General features: G+C 44.6%; 4 protein-coding genes across 4 annotated transcripts in view; 2 read left to right on the plus strand and 2 right to left on the minus strand.

Annotated features, from left to right (window-relative positions):
• Positions 1-305: 305 nt before the first annotated feature.
• rad51ap1 (RAD51 associated protein 1) lies at positions 306-2787 on the plus strand. The gene is made up of 9 exons (XM_088406189.1): positions 306-509; positions 587-636; positions 1098-1194; positions 1255-1367; positions 1440-1505; positions 1582-1659; positions 1721-1876; positions 2351-2470; positions 2555-2787. The coding sequence occupies exons 1-9, from the start codon at positions 493-495 to the stop codon at positions 2680-2682; spliced, it is 825 nt and encodes a 274-aa protein (XP_088262315.1). The 5' UTR covers positions 306-492; the 3' UTR covers positions 2683-2787.
• A 73-nt stretch (positions 2788-2860) lies between these two features.
• Positions 2861-6437, minus strand: ada2b (adenosine deaminase 2b). Its single transcript, XM_088406187.1, has 10 exons — positions 6369-6437; positions 5357-5649; positions 5069-5288; positions 4797-5007; positions 4461-4588; positions 4306-4396; positions 4133-4241; positions 3624-3781; positions 3126-3328; positions 2861-3055 (listed from the first exon to the last, which is right to left on the minus strand). The coding sequence occupies exons 2-10, from the start codon at positions 5643-5645 to the stop codon at positions 2968-2970; spliced, it is 1497 nt and encodes a 498-aa protein (XP_088262313.1). The 5' UTR covers positions 5646-5649; positions 6369-6437; the 3' UTR covers positions 2861-2967.
• Positions 6438-6603: 166 nt separating this feature from the next.
• atp6v1e1b (ATPase H+ transporting V1 subunit E1b) lies at positions 6604-10456 on the minus strand. The gene is made up of 10 exons (XM_088406190.1): positions 10343-10456; positions 10169-10231; positions 9566-9631; positions 9252-9361; positions 9021-9087; positions 8866-8955; positions 8298-8366; positions 8118-8212; positions 7962-8049; positions 6604-7020 (listed from the first exon to the last, which is right to left on the minus strand). The coding sequence occupies exons 2-10, from the start codon at positions 10199-10201 to the stop codon at positions 6958-6960; spliced, it is 681 nt and encodes a 226-aa protein (XP_088262316.1). The 5' UTR covers positions 10202-10231; positions 10343-10456; the 3' UTR covers positions 6604-6957.
• A 520-nt stretch (positions 10457-10976) lies between these two features.
• The window catches only part of LOC148405502 (uncharacterized), a 2921-nt gene continuing 2 nt past the window's right edge, over positions 10977-13895 (plus strand). The window contains exons 1-2 of the mRNA XM_088405795.1: positions 10977-11111; positions 12748-13895. The exon at positions 12748-13895 is cut by the window's right edge and continues 2 nt beyond it. Coding sequence (XP_088261921.1) covers positions 12870-13385 — 516 coding nt within the window. The 5' untranslated portion in view covers positions 10977-11111; positions 12748-12869 and the 3' untranslated portion in view covers positions 13386-13895. The remainder of the gene's footprint in view (positions 11112-12747) is intronic.

Consider the following 13895-nt stretch of genomic DNA (forward strand, 5'->3'; position numbering starts at 1 on the left):
ATTTTAATACCTTTCAAAATCAAATTTAATGCTTCAAATGAATTTATAAATGTAAAACCATTTACATAGCATAATCGGAACAAAAACTCAAGTTCAACAGAGACAACACGAGTCTGATTCTCCTCGGCACATTCGACATGTTCTGTGGTTTAAAAAACACAAAAACAAACTCAACGTCTGACGGAGAGTTTGCGAAAATACATCCCTAAAAATATAACCAAAAATTAGAGCATATTGAAACAATTTATTTCACGACTAGGGAAAACGTTAGACGCTGACTGATCGGATATGGCGTTGGCGTTTCGTCACATCTCGGTTGTGGCGGGGCGGCTTGAAAATCAAATCGACAACAATGCACAACGAGGAAGATACCCTAACCCAAGTCCGCCTCGGTACCTTAATTTTTTTGTTCAAATTTTAATCAAATTGGAATTTATCCTAATCTCAACGTTATAGAGCGATCGAGCTCGCTTCTCGGTTTCCTTGCGTCAAATGGATCGACCGGCGAGGTATGTCAACATTGCAATTGAGCCACTTACGCGTGCTAACATTTCCCTCTAAGCGTTTAACTATTTATTCCTGGCAGGCACACCAAGAATGTCAATTACTGCGAGTCGAGGGATATCGACGACGACGGTGGGTGAAGTACTCGCGGAAAAGTCATGTTGTGCAGAAACGTAGCGTAGACGTGGGTACTGTGTCAGTCTCGAGCCCCACCACACATGCAAACCAGACGCATATATTGCTGGCACACGTCAACACCATCAAAACTTGTATTACCCCCCAAATGACTGGAAAAACTGAGTGTTAAGTTTGTCCGTGATTAGTGTACTGTATACAAGTGTGTATGTCGCCTGCTGGTATTTTTTAGTTTGGCTCCCTCATGTGGACAAAATTAGTAACACATTTATTGTTTCTTTTTGAGCTATGACACATTTCATATCATAAACACTGAGCAAAATGTACGGAACTGAAAGAACACTGTCCCAATTAAGTCACAAATTTAAGTAAAATATGAGTCCGTGTAGTGACGAGGCTCACCCAGAAAGCTCATTCAAAAGACCAGTATCTTACTTAAACCTGATTGTTGATGTCAGATGAAGACTTTGCCTGTGTGAAACCCCCACCCAGCAAGAAGGTCAAACAACAGGAGAACCAGAACACATCAAGCAAAGAAAAAAGCCACACAAGCAGGTAAAGCAGGAGACACGATGAGCAAAGGTTTCAAATGTGTGACTCTAAAATGTCTTCCAGAAAAGCTCTAGATGAAAAGATTCTGACGCGGGATCTTGAGGCAGCAATTACACTCTCCTTGCTTGATAACCGTAACATGGATAGGGTAAAAGAAGCGCCTCCTGCTGGTCAAGGTAGGATGATTTCTGAACGAAGCCTTTCTTAAATAAAGGGAGGAAAACTTATATTTACATTGTGGTTTACAGCTGATGAAAACACAGACCCTGCTTCTCTGCACCGCTCTAACTGCAGCGTGGACTCGTCTCTTTTGGGTAAAACTTGAAATTCAAAACATGAATTCAAATTTGAGAGAAAGTCACTGAATACTGTGTTCTCATTTTCTTTCAGGCTTGGATGAAATTATCAAAGAGAAGCAGAGGAAACGCCCTCAAGACGACGATGACTATGAGCCCAAAGTGACAGCAGGTAGCACCTCCGCACAAACTTTTGCATGCATCCAAGCATCTTAATACCACCGCCGTTTCAGATTCGGAGAGCGAGGAGGACCTCAGTGAAGATGAGGAGTTCACGATAAACAAGAAGAGCCGGAAAAAAGAGAGCAGTCAGCGCCAGCCCCACAACAAGCGGCCCGTCTGCAAAAAAGAAAGACTGCCACCCAAATTGACAGCCCAGCCCAGGACAGGTTCTATTACATTTCTATTTTACACAAATTCAGACAGAAACAAAAAGGAGTATTTCAATTAGATCACCAAAAATTCCCAATAGATGCCAAAAAAAGGCAATCAATTTACATTTTTTTTTCCTAATGTGGAATCTTCAATGCACTTCGACATAGTTCTTAGATACCCAAATGGGGAAAAATGCTGTCAAACCCAATCTTTCACTTCAAGATGGCAGCAAAACGCATGATGAACTCACTTCAATATACTTGATGCGAAGATGTTATAAAATTGGCAACACTGTAAAACGTTTGTTTTGGTGTGAGCTACCTTAAAAAAAATAAAAATATAAATCAACACACGCCTAAATGCAACTATAATAAATAGACAAGTGAAATCAGGCCCTACCCCTTGAAAACAGGCTTATTTTAGCCCAGGTGTGTTCATGTCTTTTTTTGTTTATAACTGTTTTTTTTATATTAACCTTGTCATTCAAGCACGTGCAGTGGCTCCTACGCCCACGCCGAGAAGCCCCCCGACGCTTAAACCCGCCACGTCTAAACCGCCAGTTTCAGTAAGTCCGACGGGATGCAGGATTCCCAAATGGACCCCACCAGGTAACTATGATTACTCCAATGAACGAAGGGTAACGATATCGCGGGGTATTAAGAGTGTTGTGAAATTTGTGCTTCACCTCACAGGGCAAATTGGACAAAGTCCGCCTTCGTCCCTGGGTCCCGTGTCCAGGTCTCCCGGTCAAGGCCTTCGCTTGGGACTGTCTCGACGCGTGCGAGTCAAGCCGTTGCACCCCGGCAGCGCCGCCACCTGACCACAGGAAGAAAATGAAATTTGTTTTTTTTTTTAAAGCTTCTAAATCATCACTCTCGTTTTTCCCTTTTGTTCCTCATGTGAAATTAAAAGTTTAAAGTAACAAGAGTGTAACTTTGCTCTGTGTCTTAAGTGAGAATGTGTCGCCAAAAGAGTCAGGAGAAGATAAGGAAAAAGAGTTAGCTCGGCGTCCTTTTTATTGGTTCGATGTCTTGGTGGTGGTGGTTACACGCCAGGTATAAAAGCGGCGCGGCTATAAGGTCCATCGAGTGTTCAAAAACAGTTCTCAGGAGTGAGCTGAGACGAAAGCGTCCCATTTCTTTTGCCACGCGGCCTGTCCAGCGTCCTTGAGCGCCGCCGGCAGCGAGCTGTACCTGCCGGGCCAGAAGCAAGGCCGCATTAGCTCACGCCGCTCGTCCGGACGGCGTCTGGCGTGCGGGTCACCTGAGGGAGTTGAGCGCCAGTTCCTTCAGTGTTCCCACATTGGCCTTCAGGCCGCCGATGCCCACGAAGGCCTGGTAGAAGTCGTAAGACAAGCCCGTCGTGCCGAACATGGACGGGTCGTCCGAGCTGATCACCATCGGGTGGCCCTCCGACATAAGCACCGCCGCGGGGTGGTTGCGCAGGTCCGAGACCAGCTTCAGGACCTTGGTGCAAAATAATATTTTTTTTTTGGACACCAAACTTCTCTTGTTTATCATCTGTCAATGGATTTAAGCTTATCTTTTGAATTTCTTTCAAATGGGAGAAACGACTTGTTTTTCCACACTTTCAATTTAGCTTAGCGTGAAATTTTCCCGCACCTCACCGAAAACATATTTTTTCCATGTTAAATTTAGCAAACAAAGTGTGAGAATATGGGTCGGGATTTCTTGTTCGGTGAATCAAGAATTTTTGCAGTTTCCGGCAGATGATTAAAAAAAAAAGGCTGGGGTACTAGACCTGGTTGGAGATAGGGCAAACCTCTACCGCCACCTTCCCAACCCGGGAGATCTCCTTGGCTAGCGGGTGGCGTGCCAGGGCGTAGCCGTGACCGACTCGGCTGGTGTTGAACAGCAGGGCGTCGAGAATATTCTGATCAGCCTCCGTGCCTTCCTTGTCTGCCGAGTGTCACGTGAAGTTGAGATTAGTAGCGCAAAAACAATAATTTGTTCACAACACACAGCAGAAATGATTATTATTATGATACAAAACAACGTTTGAAGAAATAAAACATATAAAACACAACATGTTTCTTTCAGAAATGAAAACAACAGCAGTTTTTTCAGGTCTTTTAGAAACACGTACACTTAATGATCAAGAATGAATAAAAATGGGCTGCAGTCCCTTAGCCAATGAAGATGGAGACCAAAAAAATTGGTTCACAAAATGCATTGCCGGAATCCTCAAACGCTCTATGGAGGAAAATTCTCACTTGCATTCATTTTCAAAACCTGTCTCAAGCAACCTACCGGTCTCTCCCGCGTGAAAGTAGTAAGGAAGCGTGACGCCCAGCTTGGCGGGCAGTGCCAAAGCGTCTCGGAAGTACCAGAGCGGCCTGCCGCTGTCCTCCCTGCCTACCTGCCAAACCAGAGCAGAGCTATTAACGCTTGCTTGGCTAAGATGGAAAAGGCAACATTGGTACCAGGTCAAATCCCGCCACCACATCAGGGAAGTCCCTCCGCAGTGCTGCGGCCTCCTCCACGGCCGCCTTCACCTGGGATGCGCTCCACGCCCTGAAAACGTTTGACAACTGAGCGCTGAGGAACAGGAAGTAGGAATTTCAACACGTGCGCACACCTGTGCACGGCGACGATGAGGCGGGCGCCCAGGAAGCCCGGGTGATCGGCCACAAACTTCTTGGTGACGTCTTGAAATGTCCTCAGCGTCCATATCTTGTCGTGGATGGTTCCATCCAGCTCGTACGTCTGGAAGGAGACGTGAAAGAAGATCAGTCAGCTCTCAGCATCCACAGATTTCTGCCCGAAAAATTGCACTGCAGACAATACGAGCATTCTGAGAATATTAGGAGCATAAAATGACATGACTCAAATGAGAATGGCAAATTAGTGTTCGTCATATTGCACCTGCAGAACAATATTAGCCATGAATGCTGAAACAAGAGGAAGGCCAGACCCTGGAGAGGCCGCTGCGCAGCTCCAGATACATGACGTTATCTTGGTGCAGCTCCAGCAGGCCTTGCAAGAGGTAATCCCTCAGCACGGGGGCGTGGCTAACCAGTCCAGCACTGGCAATGAAAGCTCTCTCGAACTTGTCCCACACGGCGTCCTGGTCCGGATACTCGCCGTCCGGGTCGTCGGTGACCAGCGTGAGATGCCGCATCAAGCTGAAAAGCTGCCCGAGTTTAGCGGGCCGCTTCGGTGAAGGAAAGACGCGCGTTTTGGTACCTGGCGTCCAAGGCGTCGGCATCGCCGACTTTGGCCCGGAGCACGCTGAGAAGCTGCCAGTAGAAGCAGTCCCAGCGCGGGTACGGCGGCTGCCGGGAGAAGACGAAGCGCACGGAGTTGTCCCAGGTAAAGCAGATGTAGCAGTGCGGCCTGTAGGTCACGTTCTTCACCAGCCACTCGACGCTCACCAGGGACGAGCTGTGGACGTGCAGGGCGCCGCCTGCGGGTGACAATACTAGTCTCCCAGAATCCACAATAGGTGATATATCAACTTTATGGCGTTGTCACCTTTGGGCATGTCCTGCAGCAGCTTGAAGACGGGACTGTGGCGAATGAGGGCCCTCGCTTTGAAGAAGTGAACGGCAGGCGGGAAGGGCCGGGCTTCCATCTCGCGTTCCTTTAGCCGCCGAAGATCGTCATCTAAACGCCGCTCGGCCGGCGTGAGCGCCACACCGCCACCCGTCCGCCGAGAGGCCTCTCGCCGCATCAGCACGTCCCGCTGGCTCGGGTCGGGCATCCCCGCCGCCGCCCGCAACCAGAGCAGGGTCATCACCGCCAGGGGGAGGGAGGCGGCCATGCCACTGAGGGAGGGGGCACATGGCAATAAAACTTGTGGTTGCACTGTAGCTGGAAAACTGTACAAAATTAATGTATATATTTACCCCGGCAAACATATTGTTACAATAAATCCAAATGTCACAACTTGGTATCAGGATCAATGATCGAGTACTGTTGAGGTATTTATTTAACATCCCCATGTTTGATCCAAAAATATGAGGATGATTATTTTTGAGTATTTTGATCATTTTAATTACGAAAACTAACATGTTTAAATTGTTCTTTAGGTATATTAATAAATATATGCATTATTTATAGGTAGTTTTTTGTTTTTTTTTGGATGGATTAAGAAAACTATACACATCATTTATAGATATTTTTTTTAGGTTTTTTTTGGATGGATTTGAACTTCTTTGGTATTCGAGTAGTTCTCATAAGTTTACACCCCCTGGCAGAATTCGTATGAGCAAAACATTTTTCCTTCCAATGGGATTAAAAGGCTTTTTTTAATTTTTTTAAGACACAGACAATTCTTTTCTTCAGAATTGCCAGTATTACACACTCAGCCAGGTCAGTAAACTTCCGAGCACAATCACAATACTTACAAGCTCTTTTCGAGCAAACCAACTTCTGCTAAGCGTCCGTTTAAAGAGCGCAGAATGAGGAACCTGTTGAAAGCTCATGACATTCCGGCGAAAACACGCGGCCCAGCCAGACTCACGTAAAAATTCCAAGTACTTACGAAAAGCGGTGTGTCCACTTTGCCGTCTTCCCCGCAGTCTGCGCTTGTCTCGTCCCTCCCTGGCTAACAAGTCAGCAAAACACTGGGCGCAACAGGATAATTGAGGCATTTTTGTCTGACAAATAGCATGTGATTAACTAACAAGCCCAGCATGAATGGACGGGACAAGCGTGCGCACCAAGTGTGTGTGTGTGTGTGTGTGTTGTGCTATGAGGACACGCGTGATATGCTGCGATCAGCGTTCTTATATTTTATTTTCTCATTGTACATCAACAGCACGTGACATGTTCAAACATATAATTTAGACGGGAAAGCTCATATACAGACTGCGTATTCTCCCCGGTGGAATAATAAATTAACATCCTAACTTACTTCATGGCGGTCACAATCCAGCAAGAAACCCTGTCCCTTTGTCACGTAACGCGGAAACGGTGGCGGCCCTTCATGCGCAGAGGAATACATTGACAACACATCATACACACAGTTATAGGAATAAGAACAACGGCGACTTTTTTTTTTTTTTCCGGAGGAATGTGACCCAAAATAATAGACAATGAAAAGAATACAGAAAGGAAAGGGGCGGGGCTTCTCAGTCCATGAATTTGCGGTTGGGGTTGGCGCCGAAAAGGGCCACACGGATGTCGGGCATCATCTGCGAAAAAGCAGGACAAGGACGTCAAGTGAACAAAAGACAGATTGTTTGGCAGCGCTGACAGAAAAATGATCAATATCGTGAGACAAAACTGGAAAACTAATAATTGGGGTGGGGTTCACGCCTGCAAAATCTATTTTTCATATTGTTGAGTTGCATAATAAATATTCAAGCACAAAAAATATATATTAATGATTGATTTACGTTTGTGTAGACCAAGAATTTCTTTTTTTTTTATTTTGCAAATGAAACATACTTTTGAAGACTGTAATGAACAATATTTTTCAAAACAAAATGCATACATTTTGGCATGCACTTTGTACATAAAATTCTGACTTGTATAGAAAACAAACAACCCAAAAAATTGTCAACATTTCATTGGACAGTGACTAACCAAAGCCACATCGTGTATTATTATTTGTTGCAAATTATATTTGTCGTGAATTGTTGATTGTTCAACTACCAATTCACTGAACGTGAACTGCCAATAAAAGTTATTGGAAGCTCACAGAGGTTGTTTAGCATCTCCGGATACTGTTAGACAGTGGGCTATTTCCTTTTGATTTTTTTTTTTTTTTTTTAATCAGTGTTGGCTCTGCTCAGGGAGACTAAGTATGTACTTTTTGTAATCGGATCAAGACCCATTTGATTGATTAATTCCTGATCCTCAATTGAACCGGCAACGGCACCAAAGAAGAACAATAACCACATTCATGAAGTAGCTTTATGGGCGAGGGCAATCATCTATCAATCCATTAAACAAACTAATATAATTTCTCGGTTTCAGAATACAAAATAATTGTTTGAATAAGGGATGTTTACAATGTTTTTTAACAACTGGATTTGAGGACTCAAAATGTGAATAGACAATGATTTTCATTCTTTACTAGGAAAATTGAATTTGTTGAAATGAAGTTAGCATGAAGTGATGGATGTGTTACCTGCTGAGCCAAGAGCTCCAGTCTGCTCTCCAGGGTGTTGGCCACTTTGATCTTGCCGTCTCCGTTGTAGAGTTCCACGCCTCCGGAGCTGTCAAAGCGAGCACGTTATCATTTGCGTTGGCGTTCATACCTGAATAGAGCCTGGGCGCCACTCACACGTCAGGAGACAGGAAGTTGTCCTGGTCGATGCGGACCTCCAGGTTGTTCTTGACGGCCGCCTTGTAGATGGGCAAGTTCCTCTGGATGGAAGCCTGAGAGTAGACGGGCGGTGCGACAGAGGGAGCGTGACGACGGTGTCGTGCGGGTCTCGGGTAAGGGACCGCGAGAAAGCTTTACCTGCACCAACTGGACGTCTTGCTTACGACATCGAATGGTTACCTTGGGCTCCAGCAGCTGATAAAAACCCTGGGGGAGAGAGAGGAAAAAGAAAAAAATACAACCTACTATTAGAAAGTGACATCTATTGTACAGGGGTGTCAAACTCATTTTAGCTCAGGGGCCACATGGAGGAAACTATGAGCAGGCTATTTGACAGACGCGTGGCAATTAGTCACTTCTGCTCATCTGGTATTGCCTGTAAAAGTAACAATTTGTGTCTATGGATTTTGGATAGCGGGCAAATGGGTTTGGTTCTAACCAAAAGCATCTCGCAGGCTTGATCAGTCCCATGGGGAGTATGTTAGATATCCCTGTTGTGCATATTCTTCAGATTGAATGTGAGGTGTGTTTTTTGGTGACATGCGAAGCTGGGGTTGGAATTGCCCCTGATTAGCGTGGTTTTTCAATGTGATTTGGCTACATACTAAATGCACGACATATGAGAAGCCGAAGTCAGGAAATAAGGTCACGATTGTTGAGAAAATCTTGTTCATGCGAATGTTGAGGGTTCAGAGTACTTCCTGACCTGCAGGATCAAGCCGTCGATCAGCGCAGGGTACCTGGCCGGGTCTCGCGCCACGTTGGCCAGCCGCTGGCGGGCCTCGTTGAGCATATCCTGAAAAGTACAAATGACATGAATTAAAATCCAACGGAGTGCTATGTTGAAGAGTCGTGACTTACCGAGATCATATCGTCGCGGGCCTTGAGGACCTTGAGGCGGGCCTGGTTCATAAGGTTGGACATTTGGCTGTTAAGCGAACAAATGACACACATGTTGGCTCGCTTTAGCGCCTTGAGCAGCCGTTGTTGTGCGCGGGCCAACGGCGGATGGAGCGGACAGGTCACACAGGAGGCCATTGTGCCGCACGAAACAACTAAACGCAATCACGGGGGAAGGCGGACACCGCTCACATTTTCTTCTGCTGCTCGATCTGCTTCTCTTTCTTCTCGTAGTACTCCATAATCTTCAGACGCTGTGTTTGCACAAGGCGGCCTTTTTCAATGTTGAACTCCTCCTCTGCCTGCAGAAATGGATGCAATTGATATAGAATGTGTTAACCATTGAAAGAATAATATTTTATTTGCTAAAAGAACAAAAAAACGAAGTATTTGAGATTATATAGATATGTATATGTGTAAAAATGTATATATGGAGGTTTTATGTGGAAGTATTTTAATAAATGCATTCAATAAAGTACAAAGTAATTGATCCATGGTGATCATACCTTGGCATCGATCTCCTCGGCCTTCTCATTGGCTTCCTGCTCAATGAATGCCATCATGTGCTTGATCTGTGGACATGCAGGGGGAATATATCGGAATATTGTTTTGTGTTGGGGATGACTGGGATGTTTAGTGGAATTCTGCTGTAAAGTGGCCGGTGTTCACACAATCATGAGGAATGTTTGCATCTGCATCAGTTCCTAATTTTGAACAGCACGTTCAACAGAAATCATCAAAGTGTGAGGCTTTCAAATCGAATATTTAAGATTCCTAATGCTGATTATACGCAGGAGTTCCTCATCTCGCCTGTCATGTGATTGTCATGTGATTAAAGGCCAGGATGGCTCCATCTGTTTAGTCATTTTTAGTCGTACAAACACAAACATAAAATCAAAACAAAAACAACATATCGCCGGTCAATTTCTTAATTATATTAGCGCTAACCTAGTAATGCTAGGACAATGTCATTGAGCAGCATGCTAGCAGTTTCTGGTAAAAAGAACAGCGACAAAAACATGCAAAAAGCGCAATTACAGTATTCGTGACAAAACCACAAAAATATATTTCATTTTTTATATAAATTCTAATATATAATATTTGGTTACCTGCTTTTGAACGTCGGCATCGCTGAGCGCCATGGTCGTTAACTACTGCTTGCTCGTTCGGGCCTGCCATTCAAGCAACACATAAAATGTCAACAAGACCACAATAAATGCACCGTAACAACACAACTCTCGCGTTGTAATCGAGCAATATTGAGAACAACATATTTAATTCACCCGCAAAACGCGCACAGGAGGATGAATGAGTTATTCCCGACGGTCGTGACTCGGAAGAGACGTTTGCAGTCCAACTTGAGGGTCAGCTGACAGGCAAGTTCACGTGATGTTTACTTCCTGTTTTGCTGCCAATCAGGCGCGAGGGGCTTTCTTCTAATTTTACGCGCATGGGCTGATCACAAACTTGTTGTTACATACCGCCCTCTACTGTACAGCAAAAGGACTAGGAACGCTATGCTCCAACAATTGAATTGAAATGAATTTAATTTAAAAGTGAACAATACACTGAATATTTGCGTTAAATGAAAATTGGAAAAACACTAAATTTGCATCTGTATATGACACAGGATATACAGTAGTGAACTGAGTCAAAAACCAAATAGAACATACACATTTTGAAATATATAGTGGCTTGTTTCTTAATGGATCTTAACATTAAATGAGGATGAGTACACACCTGTAAGGGGATTTCTATCATGTAACTCACGATTTTAACTGTTGACACTCAAAGTCTGATGAAGTACTCCCAAGGTTTTTTGTTTTTTTTTTGCCACCTGCAGTCACCCAAGCAGATCCATGGCCGAGTGTTATGTCATGGATTTGGAAAGAGGGAGGGTGAGTGAGAGGGAGAGCCTGAACATTGTGTTATTAGTGCAGTAGATAACTGGCGTGCATGTCTGCCTGCCTGTCCCTCGTCTTGTGTGACTTTGCGACCTCAATCACGCTCGAAAACGAACTTGTCATCAAGCAGCTCGCTAACGACAACCAGGTATGCTCAGTGTTTTCCCGGTGTGGATAGAAGGTCATTTCAATGAAGTGATAGTCTGCTTTTGTACCAAGAATATGCCTGTTGACTTTAAAACGTGTGCTCTGTGTGTGGACATGCAAGTGGTAAGAAAGGTCACTATGGGTCATTTCAGTAACCTTGCACTTGAATGAGCCTACGAACCACTTTGTCAACGTAATATGAACTGTGTATGTACATTTGAATTGTGACTTTATGGCTGGGATGGGACATATGGGAATCCAATTAAAGTGAAGTTAAGGAGGATCACAAAGTGTGCGTGTGTGGGGATTAACGCGTGCGCGTGTGTCCAAAGTCGGTGATTAAATTGGTGCAGGATTGATGACCACCGCGAGCTGTCAATAAACCTCACGCTCAGAAAAAGTACAAACAACAGGTCATTTTGGGAATGCGATTGAGTTTTACTAACCAAAACAGCAGTACCCGCCATCAAAGTCATGGGTGATGTTTGCAGGAAGTGATCATCTTGCATTAAATGATAACAAACATTGACATTACTCAATATGAGTTTAATATTTAATATGGCTTTGCCTTCATAAAGTTTATTTAGCCTCATGCTACCAAACATAGCAACAATGAATAGATGGGCAAACTGCTAGCATTGATGATATGTTTTGAGCAATAGATATTCGAACACCAACGATGGTGCAAAACATCTAGACAAGCATATTATCTTTACCTTTTGAATATAGATATTGCCTATTATCACTGAACCCCATTGAGTCATGACACTCTTTTTGTGTGTGTCTAAAGTTCATCAAAATTCTTCAAATTCTATGTGATTATAATTACTGAATGTGTGTAAAAAGTGTTCTTTTTCTCATGCAAAAACATTTTGTACAAGCACACAAAGAAAAAACCCTGAACCCATTCTTCAGAGTAAACAAACGAGCGCATAAACAACTTTACAGATGATCTTCGCCTGATTCGACAGCTAACAAGCTAAGCTAAGCAACGTTAACGCAAGCTTGCTAAATTGCAAACGCGTAGCCAACGGCGAGCTTGGACCGCAGCGTCTATTCTGGGCTCAGGCCGGCTGACGAATATTTTCCACAATCGGCGGCGGAGTAGCAGCAAACGGGGGGAGAGGAGTCACCTTCATGATGGAAACTCTTAGAATAAAGGAATGTGCTAAAATAAGCCCCACAACAAGCATACATTTCCCCTAGATTAAAAATAAACGCCAATGTGTTCCTCCACGTCCTCGACATGTGGAGCAGCTTTGGTGTCAATATTTACAAGGGTCCTAAACATAGTGCAAACATGCAAGTTCAGAACAGACACACACACACTCAATGGGGTTGTTGCTTTATTTAGTCCTTATCAATTCTTGATATATTATTTAATTGTTTTGATTTGTTCAATTTGCTTTTTGAGAACAGTCTGATTAAAAAAAAAATCATTTTTTTACATGAATTGAACAATTTCCTGTTTTTAATGTATTTAATGAAGAACTTATGATTTATATAATTAATTTACACCCAAAACCTGTGTTAGTATTTGACTACTCATTATTCACGAATTGTTTCATTATTCAGATTTTTTTTTTTCGTTGAACGAGAGCTTTGATGACTGACCTCAATCTGTTGTATGGTTCCAGAGGTCACTCTGGAGGGGAAGGCCCCAGTTGAGTCCGGCGGGGGGCCAGCGGGCGCCACGCCTGAGTCCCTGAGCCCCGGACCCTGGCAGAGCGAGAGCCTGCTTGCAGAGTCCTGGTCCACCATGGGCGACGTGGACCCCGAGGACACCAAGAGCCTGGACAGCAGCGATGGCGGCGCGGCGGCGGAGAACCGCTCGTCCAACTCGGACATGGTGCACCTGGAGGAGGGGGAGGAAGAGGATGATGACGATGAGGAGCTTGAGAGCAGCATGTTGGACCTCCAGCCTCCAGAGACTGAGGAGATCCTGGTATCATCAGAGGAGCCTCAAGCAGAGTTGATGCACATTCTGCCCCCCATGGCGTTGCCCCCGCTGCCTGTCTTCCGGTTGGAGCCCCCCTCCGCCACCTCCACGCCCACTCCCACCGCCACATCTGCCGAGGAACCCCCGGTAGCGGCGTCGGGACTCCTCCCGCCTTCAACCATCCTCCCTCCGACAGTTACCCGGGACGTCCCCTCGCAGGAGGAGCCCGAACTGAGAGTTCCCAGTGAGCTGCCCATGCTGCTGTGCGGGGGCGCCGCTCTGGTGGCCGTGGTGGGCGTGATGGCGTACGGTGCCGTCGCCTACTGCAGGAAGTAGATGAATAATAAAAAAAAAAAAGACTCAGAATGTGTTCAGAATCATTTGCTCAATCTCAACTAAAGGGAGTTTGATACCCTCCTGAGGGCAGCCTTTTCAATTTTGTCCACTTTTGTGTCCATTTTGTGTCCGAAAGTACCAAACTACAGTATGTTTTACACCTCAAAAATGTAAACTATTTTTTGTCTTCATAATTGTGTTCCTTTGTGTCATCAAACTAAAAACAAAAAATGTAGACACTGCATTCAGAGGTCTGTGCACTTAAAAAACAAATAAAAACAACAGTAGGGATTAATGCCTTAAAATACGTGCATTTTTTTGGCAATGATTTGGCATCATTCAAGCTTGCTAGCCCAGAAAAATCATAAAATTGGTGGCATCATAAGGATTGGAGATTGACTCAGTGACACTTCTTCATTTTAGCAGCAGATGACCGTAAAAATATGAAAGAAGAACAATGGTGTGTACTGTGCGGTCCTGCAAGCATCTATTCAATAAAGAAGAGGAAGG

The sequence above is a fragment of the Hippichthys cyanospilos genome, chromosome 22 (genome assembly GCF_059441005.1).
Source record: "Hippichthys cyanospilos isolate Australia breed blue-spotted pipefish chromosome 22, RoL_Hcya_1.0, whole genome shotgun sequence".
NCBI classification, from domain to species: Eukaryota; Metazoa; Chordata; class Actinopteri; order Syngnathiformes; family Syngnathidae; genus Hippichthys; species Hippichthys cyanospilos.